General features: G+C 38.4%; 1 protein-coding gene across 9 annotated transcripts in view; it reads right to left on the reverse strand.

Annotated features, from left to right (window-relative positions):
* Positions 1-27868, reverse strand: part of PARD3B (par-3 family cell polarity regulator beta) — a 437827-nt gene that overhangs the window by 289165 nt on the left and 120794 nt on the right. For all 9 annotated transcript variants that reach the window (XM_050899878.1, XM_050899879.1, XM_050899877.1 and 6 more), the window contains exon 3: positions 8877-9048. In XM_050899878.1, the coding sequence (XP_050755835.1) occupies positions 8877-9048 (172 nt within the window). The remainder of the gene's footprint in view (positions 1-8876; positions 9049-27868) is intronic.

Raw genomic sequence — 27868 nt, forward strand, 5'->3', positions numbered from 1 at the left:
GAAGGAAAGACTGGTCTGTTTTCTAAATGGGCAACCCAAAGACAGAGAAACACATGGAAATTTTTTTTTTTATATATATATATCTTTACCAAAAGCATTACTGTATTCTTTTGCTGCAATTGCTGCAATACAAAGATAAACTTTAGCTATGCTGGTGCAAAGCTCATTTCCATGAACCAAGGACAACTAAGTAATACCAAGCTTAAGTCATGAGGTCAAAGTATACCAAGCCTGCACTCCGACTGAAATGAAAAGTTATCTTCAAACCTTTAGCTTGCCTGAGAACAGAAACCATTTGTTTTAGGAACACAAGTAGACTTTAATTGATCATCGCAATTCTTTAAAAGCAGATTAAACAATGCTGCAGAGGAGACAAATCTATCAAGTACAGTATCATCCTCACAACACCTATGACAAACAGCACAGAACAACGTTTGATATCACTACTATAAGATCAGCCTTCTGGTGCAGAGAAAGAGAATACAGTCATATTTGCTTAAGGAAATAAGCAGTATTGCCTCAAACCACAGAAGGCAGCATGTGCTTCTATAATGCATTTCTTTTGAAACTTACCAATTTAAAAATGTTAATTTTCCCTGAATCATACAGGAGAGAATTATTATATGCATGTAGCACACTCAATGTACTGACAAACATTGAAACACTCAGCCAATAAACTGACATTGCAAGATTAAGATGAACAGGATAGCTTTTATGTAAGAAAAAGTGTCTTTCCTACTTTGACACAGCATGTATGCTGTATACAAGCATAGCAACGTTTTGTTTATCAAATAAATAGTTTCAGTTCATATCTGTTTTCATAACTTTTAAAAAAACATAATCATGTGATTTCCTCTGTATTTAAAAATACGCTGTCTGTATAGCGGTAGTATCTCAACACCAACTTGAAAGAGGACTAACCGAATATATGCTGTTTAAAATGCCCCCAAGCCTACTTACAATACTTCCACTTCAAAGCAGACAAGAAAGAGAAGAAATTCTTTCTGAGATCACACAGAAATGGACGACATCCGTACCCTGGAGGTAACAATTTAAGCCCTGTCAGGCCTATCAAGGAAGAAACTTCCAAAAACTCCTGGAAGAAACCTTGCCTTCAATTCCACTGGACTTCAAACTAAGACACTGCCAACGGAAGCATCCCTGTTGACTGACTTAGCAACCCAAACACATAGGGCCATTCAAACTAAGTAAGTGTTTTGAACAACCCCATGAAGCATGATTTAAGCCAGAGCAAGCCCAAAAACACAGGAATATATTAAGCTGATTAAGTATATTCTCTATCTGAAGCCCCTGAAACATCTTCAAGGAATTCCGTAAGAATGCAGGTAACCTTTCCCAAATGTTAAAAAGACATGGCCACAACACCAACAACCGCATCAAACTGGAAAAATCAAAACTTTCTAGGCTAGTACTGTTACTATCCTGTACTAGACCTAGTGAGGGCTGGAGCATTCCCAGGTAGCAATCTCTGTTTTCAGGAAACAAACGTCCACTGCAAAATGTCCACACTACATAAAATGTCCAGAACTGAAAGAACTGACTGTTCAAAAGCACAAGTGCCTCAATATAGCTTGAACTTCAATTATCATTCCCATTCATAAGCTTATTTTAGGAGAGAGACTATAATCAGCCATTCCAACCATCATTTGCACCCAAGTCTTCCACTTGCCTAAAATGTTGGGGGGGGGGAGGTGGTGTGGGGGATGTGTATAGGTATATATAAAAGAAGAAAATCTTGTTCTCAGAGATTTGCTATAAAGCAAAGGCATGCAAATTTTGAAATACCAAATTAAGACCTTTCAGTGAGAAGAGACACTTGCCCTACTTAGCAGTAAAAGCTTCTAAAGGGAAGAGTTAAACTCTTGTAGTTTACAAGAGAATTTTACAACCTGCTATCAATAACTGTTATAAACAATTATTTATCTAACTTCAATTTTAACTAAACACTAATAAAGGTATAAATGCATTAAGAAACTAAATTTTATTATAACAGCCAACAATCAAAGTAACATAATTGTATCTGCTTCCCATAACACTTGTACTCAGAAAACAGCTTCAAGAATCTTCAACCCAATTCCCAAAGAAAGGGAGAAAGAGGAAATAATAATCAAAATAAAATTAAAAAAAAATCATGGAGATACCTACACATACCTCACTTTTTTTCCTATATTAGTATTTAGAAGTGACAAGCATCACCAAATACTGTCTGTCTTCCTCCAGGCAAAACCATGACTGCTTAACACCAAGGAGAGGAGCAAGAGAAAAGCAACAACTAAGTTTGTGTGCACTCAACCATCATCTATCAAATAAAGCAAATGAAACACTGAACCAGTCATGAAGGCATTTCCAGATCAGAGTAACATGTCCATAAAAATGGATCCTCCATAAATAAATTAGTGCTCCTCTTCCTGCCCATACAGACTGAAAAGGAAAAAACAAACTAACATCACGGAAAAACCCCAAAAGGCTAACCCTCTTACTCCCCCTTTCCTGTCCCGCTACCTACCATGCAGGGAAAACCACTAGAAAAGAACACTGAACTATTAGGTGCAAGAGGAAACCAGAAGGGCCAGTGGTGCACTTATAGGTGCACAGAAAATTACAAGATGGTTTATGAGGCCCAACAGAACTACAAACATTAAAAATTCAGACAGTTCAGCTAGTTTAATTGAAAAGCCTTATAAGAAATTGAAAACTCTCCTACTAAAAACAGAGCACCTGTACTGGCACATTACATACTTGAACAGTGATAATAACACACTAGTGCTTTTTTTTTTTTTTTTAAAAACGGAACATTTCTGAAGTGACTATGTCTCATGCTCTGCAGGAATAGCTAGCTTGCAGTTGAAGCTAACGATCACACAAAGCATTCCTTATAGACTAGTGGTCTACAAAGCAGCACACTTTCACTGGACATTAGCTTAGCAATAGGCTGCAGGCCACTGCTTAAAATATCATGGAGACACCAGTTTTATGAGCAGAAGATTTCTGGTGGTTAACCATTTATTTGGAAAAGACTTATTAAAAACCTCTAGTCTGAAGTTGGTAAACATCTAAAACAAATACAAAATATTTTAGGAAGATCAGTGAATTTAAACATAGCCCGTTAGTTGCTACCATAAAGTTGTGTTTTACCACTCTACATTGCTAGTTTGCTTTTAATAATTCTAACAATAAACACATATGTATTCAAAAACCTCAAACTATTAGCTAGAGAACCCCAGAGAGGGCTGTCTGCACATACTGGTAGTATCCCTAATATACATAATCCCATCCATCATGGGCTCTCTAAAGATCTTAACACACTACACAAGAATGGCATCCACTACCCCAGCAAAGCTATCTTTAAGATGAGAGAATGTCTGTTTAATCACACATCAGCAACGAAACAGCAGTTTGGAACAGGGAATAAAGGCAAATCAGTCAACAAGGTCCACAAAGGTAAGTCCCTACTCTGCAAAGTCTTCTCAGCTACCATCTCTGGTCAAATAGAAAAATTAAGACACAACATACTCAAAAAACCAAAACACACATCCAAAACCAAAGCCAACAGAAAACAGTGCTAGTTAACCCAGTAATTACCACCTACACACAAGGATCTCCAATTGTTTCATCATTCCAAACATTTGTTAGTTTACTAGTTATTGCATCAATGAATATACTCGTGCACAATCTGCCAAAAAACCCAACATAATACATTTTGCTGCTATAAAGATAAACAATCAACAACAGTGACTAGGCAAAACGTATTCATCTAAACAGCATTTGATTAGAAAGCAAAACCCATCATCTGTGCAGAATGAAGGAAATAAGTGTTTTTTAAATGACTTTGATATACCAATTCTAAAGAAATATTATTGCATCTTAATTTATCCATTCAAAATAATTTTGTCTGATTACGTAAGCTCAGACCAAAGGAGGTGCAAGAACAATACAGACCACAAATGAAACATTGTTAGAGATGACATCTAATCCCAGAGAGCATCAAGGTCTTGTGGAAACAATGGGAAAACAACTAATTGTCAAGTCATGGTCTGGCTCCAGTGAAACAGCTAAGTTTAGTCTTCTACAGGTATGCAAGTTCAAAAGTGATGCTTAACATACAATAGCCTTTATGCCAGGCAGGAGAAGGGGTGAAGAGTCGGAGAGCCAGAAGACCATCTCTGACACACAATTTTAAAATAAACTCTTTCACTGGGGTGCAGGTTACCTTACATTCACCATGAGCTAAAGTCATGCAGCTAAGAAGTATTCAATATACTGTGATTTCACTGTTCATTGTAAGGTTTTGTCTATCCACAGTTTTATACCTAAGAAACAAGGTTAAAAATGGCAACGAAGAATTTACAACAATATTTGGGGTTAGAGATGTTGAAGTTTACCTCCATTCAATTTTTCAAATGTAAACCAGGTATTTAGGCATTTAGTTCCCTGTGTCATTCTTTGAAAATTGTTGTAATGTCCACATCACTAGTGTGCTCTGGGAAGTTCTGCTCACAAGGAACAGTCTCACAAGACAAGCTCTCTGCTGCCAGTTCAGCAACAGTGTCTCAATGCTCTCTACTTACCCACAGAAATACCAAAATCAGTAGATCATTTCTTCACTGGTTCAAACAGCTGACTGGACACATTAAACGGTTGTGTGCTTCTCTAAACTTTGTAATATATATTAACAGCTGCTTTATTACCATTTGTATTGTAGCATGAAATGTATTCTTTACCCAATCACATTTTCTGTCAAATGGGGATTATTTTTTTTTTTTTTACAACTGATCTATATTTATTTCATTGTCAACTGAAACAAGTACACCAAGATTTTCAGTAGAAAAAGTTCTTTTTTATTTTGATAGGAGAAACTGAGTACAATTAACAAATCTCTGCCACCCTTGATATTCTTTTGCACTATACTTGAATTATGGATGAAAAATAGAATGGGAACTGGAGGTGTAACTGAACCCAAGGCCCCTGTGCAGAATCTACTTTCAGTACTCTCCTGTTGACTAAACCAAAAAAGGCAAGATACTTATAAGATCTACACTAAATAGAAACAAAATAAGCAATGCCCCCTCCCCCCTTCAGGTTTCTACAGAGAGGCAGCATTACTTGTCCAACCCACCCAAACAAGAATGAAGACAGCGCTGGTACTTCTCAAAAAACTATGGTCATTGGGTGTGCAGTAGATAAGTATTACATCTCCTGAATATAGAAAAAGTAAATTGTGGAGAAACAATTACTTCACCATGTCACCATTTCAGTAATTGTGTTTAACAGGAAAATACCAGGACGCAAAACCCACTACCAAATTGAGATCTATGTACCTAACAGAAGTGAATGTCTGTTTCCCTCAGTAATCTCAGCCCTGAGTATCAGAAACTTCAGTAAAGCCTTTTACAGCTGTAACAAACTATCAGGTATTGCTTACTTTGCAGTCTGAATTCAGACACTGTCAGCAACAACATCTGATAATCCAGCTCTGCAGGGGGGGAGGGAGGCACTCAAGTATGTTTGCACCTCACCTTATGTTATGGACATGGCAGATACTGTGTTCATAAACAGTTAAAGTCTTCCTGCATTTTTCTTAAATTAAACATAAGAACCCACAATTTCACCTGTTTGAGAACACTGGCTTACAGCTTTAAAAGTAGAGATGCATTCATTTCGGGGAAAAGAAAACAAATAGCTGAATAATTTCCTGAACTGTTTTAAGGAGATACTATCAAATTACTTTCTTGATACTTGGCATGTAAGTAAAACAACAAACTTACTTTTTTGCTCTAAAATTTTGCCAGTATGTGGAAGCAATGTAAGATATACGGTACTTCTGGCTTTCAAGTCAAATATAAGATTGCTTTTATTGCAGCTCACTTTCAAAGTTACAGGTGATAAAGGGAAAAATAAGGGTAACTAACCACATAATGGAAAAACTATGATTTCAGACAGAGTCAAGCTGATCAGTGTTCTAAAGAGTATCAATCACAAAAAAAACTGAAAGAAGTAACCATACAATTCAAAAAAAAAAAATTTCCCCCATCATCGCCATCTCTGTCTAGCCAGTAAAGGCTTTAAGACTAGGTATAACATATGATTAACTTAACTGGATCAAATACACAATTTATAAAAAAAGAAAAAAGTTTGAAGGCAGTATCTCATGTGCCTTTTCTAAAAATCAGTGCCAGTTCTCTCATGTTTGAGAACAACAGTGTTTAGTTTCATATGCTTATTAAGCACCAAGCTCTAAGTATTCTCTGAGCAGATCACTAAACAGACGTTGTTTCTACATAAAAACGTGGATCTGGTTTCACAGAATACAAAACATCCAACAGAAATTAACAGGTATAATTGTTCCACAATCTGACAATTTATATAACAATGGATTCCCTGCATTTCATCCCTAAAGGCATTCTGCAAAAATACTCTAAAAGGTAAGCCCATGACAGTTCTTGAAGCACAGCTCTACCATGGAAAGCAACACTTGCTCACTACGTATATATTTAATCACATCCTTCCTTCCAAAACAAGAACAGCTTTTTAAAACTATTATTATTTATTTCTGCTAGCAAGTGTGAGTCAATTCAATAATTAGACAAGGAGCCAGACTACTGTGGTTCATGCATCAATGATATTGATGCAACCAAATTGTCCTTCTATTTCTTCATTTACTTTTCAATTTGCCTCCAGTGGAAATAGGGCCATAATTTAAGGTCCAGAGACTTGTACAGGAAAGATAAAGGCAAAAATTAAGTCTAAAGAACTGTAATCCATGATGTAAAATCCAGAAGAGAAAACAATTACATTTCAGAGTGCAGACTGAGTTTATAGGACTGACAAGTAGAAAATCTTTCATTTACCTTGTAAAATAAAACAATCTGAAAGAGGACCATTGAGACAAACACATTATATTTATGTTCTCTATTTTAAGAAGCAAGCACTCATTTTAACTTCCAATATATATTAGTATTGCACTGAAAACGAAATAGAACCTTAATTAGCTGCTCTTCTCATGTTATATTTCATCTCCTCTACACTCTATAGCAGAAGGATTCCATAAATGCTATGAAAATTGAACTACCTGGTAGCTTACTGGAGAGCTCAAGAGCTCTAGCATTCAACTGTTTTATGTAAAATGGTGTGAGGTTGAAATACTCTTCTCTCCAACTCTCAACTTAGGTACAACAGTATGCTAGACAAACCACTCTCAGTGATTTTTTTTTTTTTTTTTTTAAAATATGGCTCAGAAGTATATGGAGAACAATCTCTACTTTCCGAAACATGCTAAAACATGTTTACAACACAGTGTTATTTAAAAATATGCAATAAATGAAGTGGCAAACCGTTCAACCATTGAACCTTTAGCCACGAACTTTTCCATACCTCATGCTTACCAAAAACACAGCTCAAATACATACAAGTTACAGCAAGAATAACCTCCCAAAAAAAACTTTCCTAATATTTTTAGGTATGAGAAATTCCTATGTGTCATTAAATATAGAAAAATATTTGTTCTATATTCTAGAATATAGAAAAAACAGAAGTGATCCATTAACACAGAAATTGAATCTCAAAGTTTTCATGCAGCTTGAATTTCAATATTTTCTACATCAGACACAAAAACGAGCACAGACTTCCATTAGAAGTTAAGTTATACAGCCTCATCAGTGAGCTTTATTAGAAATTTTATTTTAGCTCATTGTTTTTGTTAATCAGCCTTTTCCTTTAAAAATGTAATTAAAATAAACAGACAAGTGAACATTCAGTTCCTGAAGTCGTAATCACACTACTCCATGAGAGCAGTACAACTAGAGGTAGCATTTCTATCCTTACCCCACCTGCTTACACTCAGAAATTTTATTGCACACCATTAGGAGACTGCCAGCAGTAGTCTAGAATACAGGGTGAATTGGGTGATGAGCTCTGGAGGAACGCAGAGGAACCTCTCCTGAGCATTATTCATTTGCTAAACACTGTCGGTGTATTACTGCTTTACAGGCAGGCAGTAAGAAGATTCACCTTCAATCTGTTTTTGAAAGCTTCTATATCTAGCATCTAGGTGACAGCTTAGCCTGCTCTCAGTCCAAGAAAGTATTTCAAACTGCTTTTTGTTCAACATACAAGACTCTAGCTCTTTATAATTGGAAACCAGTGTCTGAACTCTTGGCCTTCCAGGCACACTGAAACACAGGCGACCAGAGCTGCAGCACTTCATGTAGTACCCTCTAATATAAGAGGGAATTAAGCAGAAGCCTTTCCTAACCACAGTTTCCTCACCTGAAAGTCAGATAGGTAAATAGACCCTGCTGTGCAACTTCTTCAAAGGCAAAGAGCTGAACTGTTTGCAGCCAGCATCTCCTTCTTTCTGCCTCCCACCCCCAAAACAGGGCATTAGCTCAGATAATCAGTAGAAGCATTTGCACACAGCAGTTTTACACTCACTGAACCCAGGTTCCTCAACAAAAATGCTGGGGTTTTTTTCAATGACTTTGTTATTTGAAAATACTTTGCATAGGTTTCATCTCTCAGAAGATTACAATGAAGGATTGTCAGCAACCTACCCAGTCAAAGAAAGGAGGAAAAAAAAAAAAAGAGACCTCAGCTGTATGGATGGGCATAACATACTGCAGGATACAAGGCTCAGGTGTAAATTTGCCATGCTCAGTTGCAGTCTTCAGCATCAATTATTCAAAAGCCCAACTTTTGTCATTACAATTGTCTTCACTGAATTGCAAGGCAAACAATGGGGTGCTAAAAAAATTCTTTAAATACATAAAATCGGATTACAGACATACTCAGAAAAAAGAAATAAGAAAGTAGTATATATGGTCAAAAAATTAAAAAATAGTCATGCAAGATATACATACCCAGTTTTAGGGCTGAAGGAGTCACTTCAATCTCACCACCAATCGGCTGAAAGGCAGCCAGCTGAGCAGCTACCTCCGTCTCAAAAGAGTCTGGGCTATTTCTGTCTGTCAAATTGCCATTGGTGCCATCAGTCTTACGGTGAGTTTCTTGCTCATCATAAACAGCAATCAGCTATCAAAACAAAAGATAATACAGTTTGTATATTTAAAGTATTCCCAAACTTCACTTTTTTCAAGCAGTAAAACTTATCCTTCATTGTGAGTTCAAAAATAACAATCTTATTTCAGAACAGCTAACAATAAACATACAGATTCAGGAAAGCACACACATTTGTGTTTAAATACATTGGCTTCAATATGACTTAAGTATATGCTTCAACACTGCCCTGTGCTGACATACTTTTCTCACAGTTAGCATGCTACCATTAGCGAGCATTTTACATTGTTCCAAAACATTTAGGGCTGAACATGCTTAAAAACACAGAACAGCATTTAATTCTTGGGGGTGGAGGGTGTTATTATTTTAAAAAAAATTTAGTGCTACTGACTGACACACCGCACAAGGTAACACAACCATGGAAGCTGTACTGAGCAAGTAGATACATGTTTTATTTACAAGTACATAATAATTACATTCCAAGGACAAGATACATCTGGCACAGTGACAGAGTGCGGAGTTTCCCTAGTCACCCAACCGATGTCTCTGTAAGGGTGAAAGTTTCTTGGTCCGACTAAGTATACATACACACACACTTCCCTACCCATGATGTATCCATCACCTCCCCCCATTCTCTCCTGCAAGCTTAAATGAGATACATTGTTTCCGAAAACTGTCCTTCAGTCACTGACTCTTCCACAGCTTCATGCACACAGGAGGTGAAGATTAAGCAATGACAGACTGCAAAGTCTGCTGTCCAAACTCACATTAATGTTGACATTAAAATGATAAAAAAACCACCAGAAAAATAATTTTTTGCCTCAGCTAACCTGGCCTTTCACAAGGATCTTCCTTTTGGTCCCTAGTAATACCAAGTGATCAGATAGTGCCTATACAGCTTCATCAACAAGTGACTCAGCTACATGTGGCTGGGTATAAATTGTGTTACAGTTGCAGGAAAACAGTTAACTATGTTACAGTTCTGGGAAAACAACAAAATGATTGATTCCCAATGAATCTAAACAAGTTAGAATACTTGCTGTTCTCAGCCAATGGGACACCTGACACCCCAGAGCCCTCTCCAAAAGCAGAGGAGGTAACAGCAGCAGTTCAAGCACTTTTTCTGCCCCGCTACCTGACATGGCATAGTTCTTGTGCCATACAATGACAAATACTTTGTCTAATAAGCTTTGTACAGGGTACCTTCATCTTAAGGTGTTCATTTATTTCACTTTTTCTGAACTCCTTAGGATTATCCTAAGTTTTTTCTTAGCTAATCATGAAAAAGACCACAACACACACAACTGGTTAGGCAATGTCAAGACATACACAAAAGCAAGTTTAAAGGACTGATTTACTACTTTTTCTCTGTGTCTGTTATTCTAAGGTATGTATACACACTCTCTATATAAAAACATTAGCACATCAAATCTCCTCTGACACTTCCAAGAAGTGTCAAAAATTATATCCCATGTTAAATATTATACTGAAACAGAGACAAACATTTAAAGAAACTCATTTGCCAAAGGGAAGAAATGAATGCATGAAAGGAAAAAGAAAAGAAAAATGAAAAGAAGAATCCTGAAGTGCTTCTAAGGAAGAAACTGACATTTTTGGGTCTTCCACTCATTTATAACTTGGTTGCTAGAAATGTGTCAGCTCCTATTTACCAATGCATATTTCAGAGACACTCAAATCCCCTTAAATAATTAGGTAGAAAACTTGCTCTCCTTTTCTGTATGGAGCCTGTTTCCTTTCTACAGCCATACAACTAGCTCCTAAAACATACAATCTGGCTTTTTATTTGTCCAAAGTGTATAGGAAAGATTAATTCCGGTAACAAAGACAACTCTGTACCTTATTCCTGCACTACAGGGAAACTACCCAGGTGTTCACACTGCATTCATCACCAAGCCATCACTATGCCCCACAACTACATACAGCCAGAAAGGCTGCCTTAGAGCCAGACACCACTGATCATAGCAATTTTCTCCAGGACCAAGGGGAAAAAAAAAAAAAAAAAGCAAAACAACTATGGTGTCTTTCATTTGTTTCTAAAACGACTGTTCATGTTATTATGGAAGTCCGTCATGATTCAAGAAGTTCCACAACTGTTGCCCACCAAAAGGTTTGCTTTCTCAGTCTCACTTTTGCTGTGGAAACTTAATTTCCAAGAAAGACGCTGTTACTAACAAAGAGGAAATTTGAGATTGTGTAGGACCGTGGCACTGAAAGCACTTTAGGTAATGGTAGGATACAAAGTTCACTTGAGCATTTACAATGTAGAATAGAGTAAACGGAGCTCAGTTGTCATTTGATGGGAATAAACAAGTGAACTCCTCAACTGGACCAATCTGAGTTTCCCCATGGTTTCACACCCTAGCATATTAAATGCTATATTACATTGTAATACTCTACGCTTACTAAACCTGGACATTGCAGAGGCCAAAAGTAGGGATTGAATCAAAAAAGTTAGACAAACTGATGGAAAAGACCAGCAAGAACTGTTAAATGGAAACACGCAAGCACTACTTCAGACTCAAAAGCCCCCAAAACATGTAGCAGTAGTAAAAACCAGAAAGGTAAACCAGAACACTGATGTTATAATTACCCTACTTCTATATACTTTCTTCAAGTATTTTCCACTGGTCCCTAGCAGAGACCAGAGCAGCAGTCTAGCCCTGCACTGCCACTCTTGCAGGCTCACATACATTATGGTATTATCGCACACTTAGGTTTCTAAGCACTCTAAGTTTTCCTTATTCCCCTGAAGTTCAAATAAAACTTTAGCAGAAATGGTAATATAAAATTATTTTAACAGACAAATAAGGTCACAGACAGACTTCCGACAGCTGTAAGATATGGTAGCTTACCTACCAGTCAGCCCAGAAAGACAAACTGCATTATAGCTACACCACAATAATTTCACTGGCTTCCTGGGACCTCTGCTCCTGCTCCCACCCGCAGTGCACCACCTTCTGGGGTAGCGACCATGACCCGCAGTCAGCTAATCACGTACCCACTTCTCCTTTTAAAGGGGTCCCGGGACAATCAGGAAGAACAGGGACACCTGAGAGCAGGCGGCCGTTGCCAGTGCAACCGCGCGGCGGCCCGGCCCGGCGGGGATCCGGCCGGTGCTGCTGCTGCGGGGCCGCCATCCGCGGGGGTCGGGGGCGCCTCCCCCTCCGGCTGCTTCCTCCGAGGGCTGAGGGAGTTCTGTACGTGCGCCTTGAGCTCAAGTTACGGCTGATGTGTTCAAATGACCCGTTCTGCAGAGGATCTAGAACATTAGTGAACGGCCCGAAATGCAGAAGGTTTTGGGTGTTAGTTTTGTAGGAGGACCCGATCTGCAGATGGTCCAGGTTAAAATAAAGTTTTGATTGTAACAACAACTTTGTTGCGTCATTGCTCCACCAAAGATCCCTAAAAGCACCTGCCCTAGTGTTGGGTGACACTTCCCGAGAGCTAACAGGTTACAAGTCAAACAACTGCCTTGACAGCTGGTCAGAAATGAGTTAGGTTCAGGCAAAACGACATACAGAAATCACAGTGCCTGGAAGTGGATAAAACCCTCCGGTCTTCACGTGCTTATTTATATGGAAGGATTGCAAATGGTTTGACAATTGTATCAGTTCTGCATCTTAAAGTGGCTGACACTTTTCATTCACCTATCAAGAAGGTTCAGCAGATGGAGACACATCAGTTCCTCTCCTCCCAACTCCCGCAGCAGAGTCAGGAGAAAAAGACACCTCCGCCACCACCCCGCTTCCCAACCGTATCCACGCCAGCGCTCCGTTTCCATACTCTGAGCTGGAGCTGGCAGGGCACAGGTGCAAGCCAACAGCAGACAAACACCTGTGATACAGCCTGGCAAATGGCAGGAAGATTTCACCTGAGCTAAACCACATAGGCCTCACGCCAGTCCGAAAGCAGCAAGTTTCTTACTGCTGTCATTCTTCGAGTGACTTCAGTGAGAAGCCCGCAATTCCCTAGTCTACACCTAGGCACTATTTTGACAGACTAAAAAAAACCAAGGAGAATTTATTTCTTTACAGTATAGAACACACCACTGATTAAGTAACATGATCTAGAGTTAAACGCCCATTTTTTAGAGAGTGTGGAAAGGAGATACTTCAGTACTGCATGTGGAGGTAGCAAAGATGCAATGCCTTTCCTCACCAATGAAATAAACAGCCATTTGTTTTCTAAAATATTTATTTGGGAGAGAACTCCTCAAGACTGCAGTTGCAGGAGCACCTTATCAGTAGCAATTCTAACATTATAAATACACTGCTAATCAATCGAAGTATAAATGTCAGCTTCAGCCTTTCAAAGGGAATGAATACAATTAAGGTTATGTAAATTAACTATTCAAAAATAATTGTAATTGACTTCTCATTTCCAGTATGGAAAATTCTTTAATTGGAAGAGACTGCCAACCTCTTCTGATGGAAAAGAACTTCAGGACACATTAAGAAATCCCCCATAAACATATGAAAACAACAACACTGTTTGCAACACTAGTTTATTCTTTACCAGTTCAATATTTATAAATATTGAGAGTTCAGTAGGTCAGCTAATTTATTTTTTTTTTAAAAACACATAAAAATATTACTCTAGACATTTGCAAACTCTAGAAGTTATGCTAGTGCTCTGTTGTGGGTTTGTACACTTGCTGTACTCAAGCATCTCCTTTTTTTTAAAGGTTATTTAAAGAACATGAATATTTACTGTGAAAGATACCTATGTATTTCTGTATAGATAAAATGGTTCTACCCCAGTATTATTGTAATCTCTATTAACAATCTACCAGTTACCTAGACAATCAATAAATTATCAAAATTTAGCACTTATCTGTCATTTTTGATTACTAAACTCCTCCCTACTGATACTGAGATAGTCACAAGGCAGCAATAATGAACAATCCTATTTTATTAGCATTTTTGTTGATCATAAGTGGCAAACTTATTATAAGGCAATGTAGCACAGCTGAATTTTAACTTTGTATGGTGTCCTACGGCACAGCCCTTTCAATAGTTTACTGATATTTCAATTGCAAAGCTTGCAGAAAAGTAAAACAAGATTATGTAAGAATTACTTGACTATATTCCCAAACACACAGAGCAACACACACACATTCGATTAAGATCAACCCTCATATACAAAAAGGTGGTTAAATACCAATAGCAGACAATGATGTTACTGATTGAAAGGGACTGAGTACAAAGCAGCAGCATGTTTTACCCCAGGGAACTACTGGCCCCTAAGATACAGAAAACTGACGCAATGTTTCATGTAAAAAATCCCCACATGACAAAGTGTTCCCCTACCCCTGTTCCCATGTGAAATGTTACGTTTTTCCAGGGGCTCTCAGTCCTTCCAAAACTAGTTGCACTCTACTCTGTAAGCCCAAGCTGCAGCAGCTTTGCTGTCACTCCATTTGCAGGTAGCTGCAGAACCATGTTCAAGCACATGGCTCATACGTGTACACTGCAGTCACGCTTCACTGTGTACTGGGATATACACCATACACACAAGCAGCAGGAAAAAGAAGTCCTTCCAAATTAAAATTGCAATAGTTTTGTTTTAGTGCTTGCTAATTAAGCTCACTTAAATATAAACAATTTCGTGGAGTTTCAGAATTTCAAAGAAAAACATCCTCATCTTTGAACAAATAGCAGAACTTTACAGATCTTGCTTTAAGGCATTTGTCTGTTAAACCAGAAACAGCTGGCTTTCCATTGCCCTATACACCATTTTAAATAAAAGGTTTCATAATTATTTCTCTCTTCAAACTACACTTTTGACAACTAGATTACTGTTAATAAGGTTAAAACCTGTATATTTTACTAGCTTTTCTGTACTGAATTAGAAAATAGGCACCACTATTTCCTTTCTGACCCCAAACACCAGGCATATACACAAGGTACTAAGGAAGAAATGGCAAAATAAAAGCTTGCTTGTAATTAAATTCATCAGCTTTCAATTACTGTCAGGATAAAATCACTAACAGAAGTTCTCAGTCATAGGCTAGCATCAGTACGTGATTGAAAAGATGCAATTTTCAACAGCTGGAATGATATATTCAAAAGCACAAAAAGGAATTAAATGCTCAACTTGTACTATATTTTTCATCCAAGTTGGATGGAAATTTTTCCTCTCAATTTTTTCACATTCGAAACTTTGTTTACATTCTTCTCTCACTATGGACAACAAAAGGTAGTAAAATTATCAGTTTCTTCAAGACATGTTTGTTTCCTGTTCAGATGCTCCCTGTCCATCATTTCAAATGCTAATTTAAGAAAAAAGCTTGTGGTTTTTTAACCATACCTATACTTCTGACAGCCAGTGCTCCTGTGGCAGTGATTATTAGTTACTTATGATGTGGCAAAAAAATTCTCCCTTTTTTGGGTCAATTAGTAAAGACTTTTCACACAAAGCACTCGCATCTTAACAAAGAGCTGTCAGGAGGGGTGAATGAATAGCTCGGTGACTATTTCATCGGATTTTGTGACACAAGGAGAAGCAATGGCTTTCAATCTACAGCAGAAAATGACATTCACCACAGCATCACATTACCTTGTTCTCTGATCCCTCAATTTGGGATCTGTAGGATTAATCTTCTATTTATCCCTACACATACATAACAAAGAGGCAGAAAGACACACAGTGTTTCTGTATGTGACACACTGATACCAGAATACAGCAAAGTTCAAAATCAAATTAAAAAAAGATCAGAACTTCAATTCTCCCCAGGTGCTTGCACCTGCAAACAACCAGACACAGACGGAGAAAGGCTGCAGCTGACAGCAGCCTACAGATGACCAATGCAAAAAGGGACAAGGGATCCTTTCCTCTCCCCCCGCCCCCCTTCCTTCAGCAAAGTTATGTGTTTGGCCAGGTCAGTTCTTTACTCCAGCCATCTAAGACACTCGAGCACCAGCATCAACACAAGATAAAGGCAAAGTTACCTCTTTAGCCAGCAGTTTGCACCAGGCCATCTTAAGTTCAAAATCTGACATCTACTTTGAGGCTGCTGTGGCCTGACTTTCCTCTTTCCTCAACCACTAGTTTCTACTGCTCCTTCACACAAGTGCTACAACTTGCTAGATCCATAGTGAGTCAGTTCAGGGAACTAAACCAGGAAGAAAAGCAACTCTCCATCCTCCATCTGCTTCAGCTCTGTGAACCACACAAAGCAAATTTCTGTCAACACATCACTGAGTTAACATCTCCTTAGACTACCATTGTCTGTAATCTTGCAGTAGTGACGTATCACCTTTAATGAAGACGGACCAATGTTTGTGCCCCCCTTCCCGTGACAGCACACTGGAGTGCTGTGCACATACGTGTCATGAAGTCTGAAGACAACAGCAGGAATGTTTCTGCAGTTCTCTCAAGGAGTCCGTCTTCCTAACAGAAACTCGTATATCAGCACAGGTTATACTTTTAACTTATGCCCACAAGGGGACAAGAACACTTTAGATCAAGGCAAGAAGACTGAGAGTAAAGTGTACCATATGTTGAACAAAAAAACTACATAAAGCCACCATGGAAGTTGTCTCAGAACTCCACAAACTCATTAATGTAAAATCAGATTTTACATATTACTTATGAAAGACTCCTGTTCAAATGGTTAAAAGATGAAAGACTGGTAACAGTGCAACATGGACAGAACTAAGGCAATTAGGGTACCTCAAAAATGGATGAAAGTGTTATTTAATTTTTCAATTTAAAACTTTCCTGGAGCTCTACAGCCTTTCTTCAATGTTCTTTCAAGGTATTCTTCTGGTATATACTGATAAGTATTTGAAATGGCATTCTTGCATAATAGTTTGCCTTGGAATTCCTTTAACTTAAAATAAAGGCTGTCAAGGAAAAATACCAATATACACACCATATGGCAGCCTTCCTTCACACCTACACATGAAAACAAATTACAGATACATTACATGAAAGCTATGGTGATTAGCTCATCTTGTTTACTTACATGCCAAAACCACATACACCAAAGTATCTTCCCAAAGACCACCTGACACTTCTCCTACCCTTATTATTCAGATTTCTTTTGGTAGTGTCTAAAAGTAGCCAAGAACAGAATCTGACTGCACACAGTACAAACACTGGTAGCCTCTGCTCTCAAAACTGGTCAAGGATACAAGGAAAATACAAAATAGGAAGAGAAGCAGCATGCCTAAAAAAAGAGAGACCAGACCCAGCCCAAGTCCCAGCTCTTTCTGGGGGAAGGGAAAGGAGTATGTCAGTGGCAGGGAGGGATCCTTACCCAAGTGACAGTGCAGTTGTTTTGGCACAACCCAAGGGACAGAGCAGGGGACAAAATGAAGAACCAAGGGTGGAATAGGAGGCCAGGACTGGTAGAGCCCTGCAGGATTTATTTCCGTTTAAATGCACAGGGCCACTGGAGGTCCTCGATACTACCAAATGCTTCAAATGTTTGTATTTCACCATAAACGGGCACCATGGAAAGAGGTGATACTTTAAGTAATAATTTTCTTCATAAGCTAAGCTGAGATTTTCAAATTATTGCTAAGCTGTAAAAGTTTGTCCAAACAGTGAGGTACCAATTGTTTCCAGTCTTTATATTTTAATCAGCAGATCTCCTTCCCAAGAAATTTGGAGTTCCTCTTCTTGCCCATCACTTACTACATCTAAAAGAGAATTAGAGACAGCAGTATGTAAAGGAAGGACTGCATGTTAACCTTCTGGAGCTCCTTCTCCAGCCCTCCTGCTGTGCCTTTGCTGTGGCACTACCAGTCACCCAATGGGGTTTTTGTCTGCTGAAGAACTAGGCTGCCTGCACTTACTTGAATTTACTAGATTTGTGGTTACTGACATCACAGCCGTGGGCAGGGGTTTGAACTCTCCTTGAGATCAAAACTTCTGGACTGCTTTGTTACTACAAGTCTTGCATTTAGCTCTCGGTCTTGTCACTGAATTTGTGTAACTAGCTAAATTTATGAACCTGAGTTTCCAGATCTCTAAAAGTTTCTTAACAGCCTGCTGTAATTTCTCTTGTGGCTTTTGTTGTGTTTTTTTTAATTGCTATTTTGGGAAGGTCCCTTTTGTGTACACTTTTCAGAAAGTCTAGCTGTTGTTTTTGTGTGTGTGATCAAATCAAAAGACACCCTTATCTTCCTGTTATTTCTCTGTAGCTGAACTGGCAGGTTTTGGGGTTGGTTTTTTCCTTTTTTTTGAAAGGTCACAGCAAAAAAAAAAAAAAAAATCTACCTCATTGATGAGACCTTATATGCTTCTTCCTGTCCAACCTATTCCTTCGTGGGCACACATGACTGTACTTCAAACAATGCAGCTGATTGGGTACTTAACATTGATATTTGTGGCAAAGTTTGATGAGCCCTTCAAGCATGACTGAGATGTAATTTTTTAAGCCACTTAGTAACTACTTGAGAGCTGTTATGGAGATCCATAGTAACAATACAGACATTCCTTGAGGGTTGACTCTGGGTAGCTTTCCTGGCAGATATAAATGCTAGTGCTAAAATGTCAAGGATTTATAATTATGATGGCGGATGCATAAAACACATAAAATAAGCCTTATTAGGGTTGATTGAAGTAAATATACCAAAGGACATTCCTCCGTTCTTCTGTAAAAGATTCATGTTCAACGCTATTTGTAGCCTGTCACACTCATTATGTTTTCATGTGAAATAGCTTCTGAGTTTTACTAGATAACAAATGCCCTTTGTTTTTATTCTTCCTCTATCCAAGTGAAAAAACAAATGGAAGGAGGACTGTAAAATGCAAGACTGATTGTTTCCTTTCTGTTTACCTTGAAACTGAGTACTTTCACCTATATGGACTTTACAGAAGATGAGCTAATTTTGGAGAGTCCATTTAAAATGGCACTATAAAAAGGTAGATACTACTATCAAAGACTGCATTACTTTCTAGAACCATGCTTGTCAAATGCACTTGTTGTAATCAGTCATTGGAAAGGAAAAATTTACTGTGCCATGGTATCTGAAATAAGATAGTTTATCCTTAGAAATGAAAGTAACATCTTAGTTACTATATTGTGGGTAAGCATCAATAAATGTTCCCTTTCACAATATGAATTACAGTCATTCCATAATATGAATTATCTTACCTTAAAATACTACTTTAATGCTAAATTAACAGCTTAGTCCAACTCCATTGGCAAGCCTCCTATGGAACACACAATAAAACAAGTCAGTAACAACACAAAAACCACTCGACAGAACGAGCATCTTTGTTAAACAGAACCCAAAGTAGCACTGGATACTCCAACCACACATGGAAAAGTGAGGCAGAGGGGTGGAAAGCCAGACAAGGAGAGCTCAAACCACTCCCAGTTCCTACTGCAGCACACGACATTCCTGCAGCCCACTCCTACTTTAGCAGGCACCTCACCTGCTATTCAGCAGACCTCTCCAGCAAACTGCATCGACCTCTTCTCCCCACCTTCTCACCCCTTTCCGGATGCTTTTGAAGTCCTGGAAAAGCTGATGGGTTGTAAAAATCCAGCCTGTTGGGCAGTCCTGACTTAAGGCACAAAGAAATGTTTATGTGGACTGCTGCTGAGCTTTTAGTTACAGACAAAGCTGCAAGAAGAAACTGAACAGCTCCTGGACTCGCAAGCTTCTTCATTGCTGGGGCTTTTTAACAGGGTTTCTAAGGAACCCAAAGTGGGAACAAACAAGCATCAATCCAGCCAGGATGGAATTATGTGTGAGGTGGTAGTAGGCATGTGGATTCACACTTGCTAGCACCCGCAGTACCCTCAGTCCCCCTTTCCAGTAGTTTCCTTCCCACTCCACTCATACCCTGTGCATACTTTTCAGCCCATCCACGCATGTGTTTTCAAGCCCATCCACATGCACGTTTGTGGACTCTTCCAAATCCCCATTAACTGTCTAATCACTATGATGCCATTTAAGGTGGCTGAAACATTGCACAGCTTTGTATAAAAGGGGCAGAAGCTGATGGGGAAGCAAGAGAGAGGCTGCTCCCTGCTAGCCTTCCCCGTTCCAGTCACATCTGACCTGGATATAGGAGCTCACAGGGCTGAAAGGGAGCTGGGAAAAATTACTTTAGGGAGCCCATCACCATTTCTCCTAACTGCTCTGCTTCTGACCCTCCTTAGCTACAAATGCTTGAAGAAAACATTAGCCTTCAGTACACTGCCAGATGTACTTGCAGTACCAACAATTTTTACTTGTTCTCTCTTTTCTCTTCTAGTATCTCAACTGCATATAATGAATACAAAATTTAAGCAAGCAGAGTCCTCCAAGGTAGTTTGTTAACCTTCAGATTATATAGACATGTGAAAATGGTCAGAAATTTAAACCAAAGTAAACTGTGGTGAAGAGACATTATACCATTTCAGTAAGATCAGAGGGTATAATTGAAATTCTTAGGAATTTGCATGGCTCTTCATACTCTAGGCATTCATTTATGATGTTAAAAAGCACTTTGTATTTGTAACTCAGCACTTCAACTTTCTTATCTTTTTCAGATTCCAGTCTAATGAGTAGGGCCCACGGAACAATTTAGGTTGGAAGGGACCTCTGGAAGTCACAGGTCTAGTCCTTCACTCAAAGTAGGGCCACGCTGGCACTTAGCTCAGACTTAAAGTTGACTCAGGTTGCTCAGAGCCCAACCCAGTTTCGTGCACATCCAAGGATGAAGATTTCACAAGTCTCTGGGCACCTATTCCAGTGCTTGACCACCCTCATGGTGCAAAAAAAAAAAAAAAAACAAAAAAACAAAAAAAAAAAACCCACAAACTTTCTCATATCTTATTAGAGTCTTCCTCATGACCACTTAATGTCCATTAACTCTTGTCTTCTCACTGCGGACTTTCAAGAAGGTAGGGTGTAGTTTCCTCTACACCATCCCATTAAGTAGTTGTAGACAGCAATAAGATCCCCCTTATCCTACGAAGTTCACTCACCCTCTCCCCCCATGTCATGTGTTCAATCCCTGATCATGTTGGTGACCCTGTGCTGAGCTTGCTCCAAGTATGTTAATGTCTGTCTTACACAAAGGAGACCAAGACTAGACACAATAGTCTAGCTGTGGCCTCACAAGTGCCAAATAGAGGGGAGGAATCGCTTCCCTTGACTTGATGGCTACACTCCTGCTAACCACCTGAATGTGCATTTAGCCTTCTTAGCTGTAAAGCTAAGAAAAACCCAGATCAACTTCTACCAAGTCACTCTTCCCCCCCCCATTGATTTGACAGTATGCATCATATGCAAAAATAAGTTTTTGCTTTGGCCACAATTACTCAACGACAGCATATGAATTAACTGTTTATTTGGTTTTAATGGCTTTGATCTTTTCAGAGGACATTATGGGATAAGGGAATGGAACTTCAGAAGTGAAAAAAAAGCAGCACAGAAAATACTTGAATTGTAAAACCCATCAGAAAGTGTAAAACCATCTGTACAGCATAACACACACAACAACTTTCATTAGTACAGACAGGCTTGATAAATCTTGGGATGTTGCCACACGTCGTACAGTTCTCACACTGTGTTTCTGTCTGTGCAGAAAAACATTTCAGTATTTACAACTGCCAAGAGTCCTATTCTTACTAATGCTTGGCTTAGTGAGACTGCATTATTTGCCCTGTCTCTAACAGTTTATATGTCAGGCTCTAGAAAGGCAAAAGTAAGCTTACAAAACTGGTTGTCACCTTGATGAGGAAAGGTCTGTCCCTAATGATAAACTAATGCTATCAGTCTCTACTAGTTTGTTATTAATTCTGTCAATAAACAGTATTCCTAGGGGGTTTCTAGTGCATTATAATAATGCATACATATCCCTTTGAACAAATAGAAAATAAACACCTTTTGCCTTTCACGGTGATCTCATTTTCAGAAGAGTCATGACCCTATATGCTTCAGCAGCAGAAGTCAGCTGACCTTGACCTCGAGCAACCATGTTCCTAAAGAAAGCTCCTAAATGTTATGATCCTTTTATGCATAAAATTTGAGACAGAGAAGAACAGAAGAAGAGGGAAGGGGAGAGAAGTTTAACAGAAATGCAATGGGAATGTCACCAAAACCCTCAGAATGTATTCAGTAATTGGCTAGTTCACATGGCTTGTTTTATCATACTCATTAATAGAAGACTACAGAGTCAATCATTGTCACTCACAGAACTGGTTTTTTTTTTTTCTTAAAGGCAAACCAGTTTAAGAAGTCTACAACAACTAAAGAAGAAAAGTATAAAGTTATGCTCTCTCAGAATATCAGTAACACGCAAAATTGTGAAACATTCAGAAACTTTAGAAGTGTGATGGTTCCAAACGCTGCAATTCCAGAAATATACATTCCCAAATGAACTACCAGAACAGAAGGGCTAGGAAAAATATTTTGACTTGACATCTTAATGCACCATTACTGTGAAAACAATGAAACTAAAAGTAAAATTTCCAGAGATAGTCACAGCTCTGGCAATAACAAAAAACCCTTCAGTGACAATTACTCATTTCAGCAATCAGTTCATAACACACATCCTACTGCTGCCTTGCTCATTATACTCCTTAAAAGAATGATCTACATGTTATAAATTTCAGTCATTTTTTTACCCTAGCATTAGCTGCCCACAGCATAATTTCAGTTAAGTTTCTTAATTTCTTAGTAAACAAATTAAGTGCTGACATCATGTTGAAGATCCACAGTGAAATTAAACATACTATTTTAAGGTTTTCTAACTGAGAGTTAGAATTCAGAATACAACTGAGAAAATGGTATTTGCGAAGTTAGTAGCAGCTATGTATGTATACATGTATGTTATGCATCCCTTGGACATGAATGTGTCTGCAAGCAAACAAGATCTCACATATGTACCCTTCTACTACCAACGCAGTGGTACTTGTTATTCAGATAGGAACACACCTTATTAGAGCAGAATACACAAGAAAAAATAACAACCATTCAAAAAATTACAAAACTAGGAATGTTCTTGTCCTTCCACAACAGTATAGGATCCAAAAAATAAAACCAAAGTACATTTTCCATAAGTGATATTATAATTGCTCGTTAGATGGATTTTGACACGATCCTCATTTCCAAGGCTGAATTTCAATGCCCTGTTAAGTATAGTGTTGAACATTTACTTGATGCAGAGTTTTGTAACATTTAGCTATAAAAATGTGGACTGCAAGTCTGACCTCTGAACAATGATTAAAATTATCTTAACATTTCTTAAGGAGACTATCTTCTGTAAGAAAAGCATTGAAAGAAAAGGAAACCTTTCTGTTGTATTGAATATACTGCAAAATACTGAGCACAGTTTCTTACCTACACTAATTAAACTAAAACTTATTAGATAATAAAAAACACTGAAGAATATATTTAACCAAGAAGCTGAATTCAATTAACAGATTCCTATTACTCTGAAATATTGTTTTAATGTGATCTAAAGCTTTTTGGGGAAAAAAAAAAAAGATCTTCATGCTTAGGGCATAGTTTAATTTTGATTACAGTAGTTTGAATATTCTGCAAAACAGTGATATGTCTTGGGAATAAATTACTTCAGACCATTCAGATCATTACTCAGAAATTTCAAATGTGATTTTTCAGAGAGAAGCTTGTTCATCCATTTTCCACTCCTCATTACAAATTATAAAGGGACCTATTCATCAAGCAAAGCATTTTTTATAAAAAAAAACCCTCCAAGTGAATGATATACCAGGCTCCACTTTTGAAAGTAAGCTAAACTACTCAATAAACAATGAAATGGGAGAGGAGTAAAATACTTTCAGCTAATAGAAAATTCTCCCAAAATGTTTCAGTTGTCATGAATCTTCAAATATCTTGAATATCATGATGAGTCATCAAAACTGAAGCCACACAACTAGCCAAGTATTTTAGCCTCCTCCAGAAAAATGAACATGGCTATTCCTTGACCTATCTGCACTGAGGTCTCACCAGATCCTGTAAAAGGGAATTTGTGTTTTCCCAGCTTTACTACTAGTACTTGAATGGATTCACAGTAGAATCACATTTGTCCTCCTCACTGCCACATCACCTGACATTATTCTAATGGTCTAAAAATATATGAACATTCAAGTTGGTAGAAAATGCTAACAACATTGATTCAGTTCTTTGCCTACTTTTGGGGAAGACTTTTTAACATATTTTTTCTTCCAGTAAAAAAAAAAAAAACAACCAACAACTACTATGAGGGTGACATTCTTGCTCCTCTGAATCAGTTCCTCCATGTGTACGGCTTTCCATTCTTCTGTGGCTACACAACACCGAGCGTTGTGGGATTCCCTCCAGGTAAGGCACACTTTCATAACAGCACACTGTTCTTTGAGGCTTCCTAGGCTTTACAAAACTCAAGGGCGGGGGGGGGGGGGAATCCACAAAGAAAAATTCCAGACAAGGTAACAAATATATTCATGCTGCCTTGAATCCTTATCCTCCAGTCAAATTATTTTATTTCCAAGAGACTGAGAGTGTTTTTTCACACTTAGCTGAAATCAAGTCTCAATGGTTCCTATCCAGCGTAAGTTAAATAGCTTTTTATTAGTAATTCAGTAGACACACACACTGCAGAACTTGATGCTGGTCTTTGGGAAGGTCCCCCAAAATAACTTCACTCCTGATTTAAAGATCTGGGTGCCCAAACTACTTTAAAAAAAAAAAGAAAACCCAAAACAAAAACAACACATGACACACACTCTGCAGCGATGAATGGGAGCCACAGCTGGCAAACCCAAGGATGCCCACTATCCACTTTGACACAAATTGAAGAGAGAGATGTTTAAGAGGCAAAAAATGCCACTCCTTTCTCCCTTCTCTCACAGTTTTAACTTGAATCTAAAAGTTAGATCAGGACACCTGTCCTGGTTTCGGCTGGGACAGAGTTAATTCTCTTCCTAGTAGCTGGTACAGTGCTGTGGTTTGGATTTAGTGTGAGAATAATGTTGATAACACACTGAGGTTTTAGTTGTTGCCAAGTAGCGCTTATCCCAAGTTAAGGACTTTTCAGTTTCCCATGCTCTGCCAGCAAGCAGGTGTGCAAGAAGCTAGGAGGGAGCACAGCCGGGGCAGCTGACCCAAACTAGCCAAAGGGATATTCCATACCATGGAACGTCATGCCCAGTATATAAAAAGGGGGGAGTTGGCCGGGAGGGGCGGACTGCTGCTGGGGCATCGGTCAGCGGGTGGTGAGCAATTGCATTGTGCATCACTGTTTTTTTCTCAGGTTTTATTTCTTTTCTTCTTTTTCTTGTTATATTCCTTTTTGGTGTTGCTGTTGTTATTATAATTTTATTATTGTTATTAGTATTATATTTTATTTTACTTCAGTCATTAAACTGTTCTTATCTCAACCCACAAGTTCTACTTTTTTTCGATTCTTCTCTCTGTCCCACTGGAAGCGGGGAGTGAGCGGCTGCGTGGTGCTTAGTTGCTGGCTGGGGTTAAACCACGACAACACCACACAGTCTGAGGCTGCAGACTGGCGCCCAAAGGCCAGGCTCAGTTTGGTCACTCTTACTGGAAGCTCCATGGCCTAACACTGACATCATGCCAGAATGGCATTTCCATCAGCCTCCTCCGGCAGGTTGGTGCTCAGAAGTGCACCCTCCAGGCACTCCCTGCACAGAGATTCAGGGATTTCAGAAAAGCTGAGGAACAGAAAACAACAGAAGTTCATCTAGTCTTCAGAGACATTAAGAGGCAGAGGAGAATCCGCCAAATATCTACTGCATGGGATATCAAAACAGAATTGATCATTGTGGGTGGATAAAAGACTGTTTTTTTCCCCTCACGGTTGCATTTGAACTTAGAATTATTTTTAAATAAGTTAGGCTAACATAAGTCAAACACAAAGACATTATAAAAAAACTGTGACAAGTGGTACGCACTCTAAACAGCAGTTCTAGCCAAGTTTGTGGTAAAAATTTATTTTTGCTCTTTGCCTTCTCCTATACATGCTATTTAGGTTACCTGGGAAAAATATATAGTTTTTCATCAAAATGAAGTTTCCAGAGCTGTGCTTCCAGTCTGCTGATCCTTCCCTATGTCAGTAGTCTACTAATAACTAATTAGTCCTTGGCCTCTTGACCTTCAGGGCTTTAGCAGAGAGAAGAGGCAAGAAAGGCAGCTCCATCCTCTTCCCTAGGCTCCAGTCCCAAGTCATCACCATAATTACTAGAAGGCTTCTGCTAGCCTGCTAGCTACTTCTCTCCTTCAGTGCTTTCAGACTCTATCAAGAAACTCTACAGCTTCTGTTTACCCAGCAGAGCTCTTAGTCTTTGGACACATCACCCTACTGCACCAGTATTATAATCATTTATACTCATCGTTTCTGATCTACTCTTCAACCACAACTTGGCGGCATGGAGAGAGGTAGGCTGCTGTGTAATCTGTAAGGTAATGTAAATTAGACTAAAAAAAGTAGCAGGATTCCACAGCCAATTCCTACCCCCAACAGGATTGCTCACAAGTAGCATGTTCCTGTGCAACATTTTAAGGAAACTCAAACTACTGAAGAGGGGAAAGCCTAGAGCTAACCACATGGAGCTAGAGCTTCCTGAAGAGGTAAAATGATGAGTTCCTGACAGCCGTAGCTGCCACTTCTTGGCAAAGAGTATATTCTCATTTCAGTTTATCTAGGCAATTCAATTCAACAATAAGTTCACTCAAAATGAAAAATCAACTGAGAACTGAAAAGCAGGGAAGCTTGCTAGTCTTACTTTCTTACAGCCTCTGAATAAAAACTAAATGCAAGAGCTGAGCACCATTAGCTCCAAGACCCTGAAAGACTCCTCCTGGTCTCATTTACTTTATCAGCTGCATAGTCTATCATGCATCATCTGCAAACTGTTTCTGTTCAATATACCAGCTTTAAATGCAAGTCTTCCCAATACACATTCAGAATGTTTCCCATTTTTTCTTAACTACAACTCATTTTAGTTCTCTGCAGCTTTAATTGAACTTCAATTACTAAAACTAGCTTGACACAAGCCATGAAGAAAAAAAAATGAATATTCTACTAAATAAGAACTGTCACTCTGCATTTCTTAAGCTAAATGTAAAAATTAAGACTCTGAATAAATGTATGCTAAGTATCATTGCATAAATATGCATATAATGCATTTTCCTCTTTATAAAAAGTGTTAAATTTAATGTAAAGACATTTAATTGCACATCAACATTTTAGTGGCGATCAATCACTGAAAATCAATGATTCTTTTAAATTAATGTAGAAATACATTTAATTCAAATCCATTACTTTAAATGCACTTTTTGTTTACTTTTCAATCACTTAGACTTCAGTCAGTTCACTCTCTGGTTAGGAAACGGGATCTCAGGACATAACCCCACTAAGTACTAAAGCATCTTCCCCTTCTGCAGGCAACACAGTTGTTATGCTGACAGCAAAATCAACTGGTGACCCACATTTCTCATCCAAAAGGGCATCACAAAGGGTTTACCCACACTCAATCTCCTTACAGAAGTTTTTTTTATGCCATTAAAATATTCCAGTCCTATTAGAATGCAAATATGAAGGGGTAGAGAGAGCACGTATAATACCATTAAGATTCAAAGATTTCTTGGTCCCCATTATCAGATATTAATTTTCACATTAACTGATGTTTTGTAAAAAAAAAAAAAAAAAAAAAGAACAAATCCATTAGCAGCTGCATTAAAAGTGAACAAAAGAGGCAACAACTGCTGATGTGATTATGCACCTAACCCTTTTTGAAAGTTTCCATATCCAAGAGCACCAAACACGCACTGCTTCAACTTTTATTTCACACCAGGTATGTAAGTACATGTTATTGAAAGACAACCTTAACAGA

This window comes from Gymnogyps californianus, chromosome 7 (genome assembly GCF_018139145.2).
Source record: "Gymnogyps californianus isolate 813 chromosome 7, ASM1813914v2, whole genome shotgun sequence".
Lineage (NCBI taxonomy): Eukaryota > Metazoa > Chordata > Aves > Accipitriformes > Cathartidae > Gymnogyps > Gymnogyps californianus.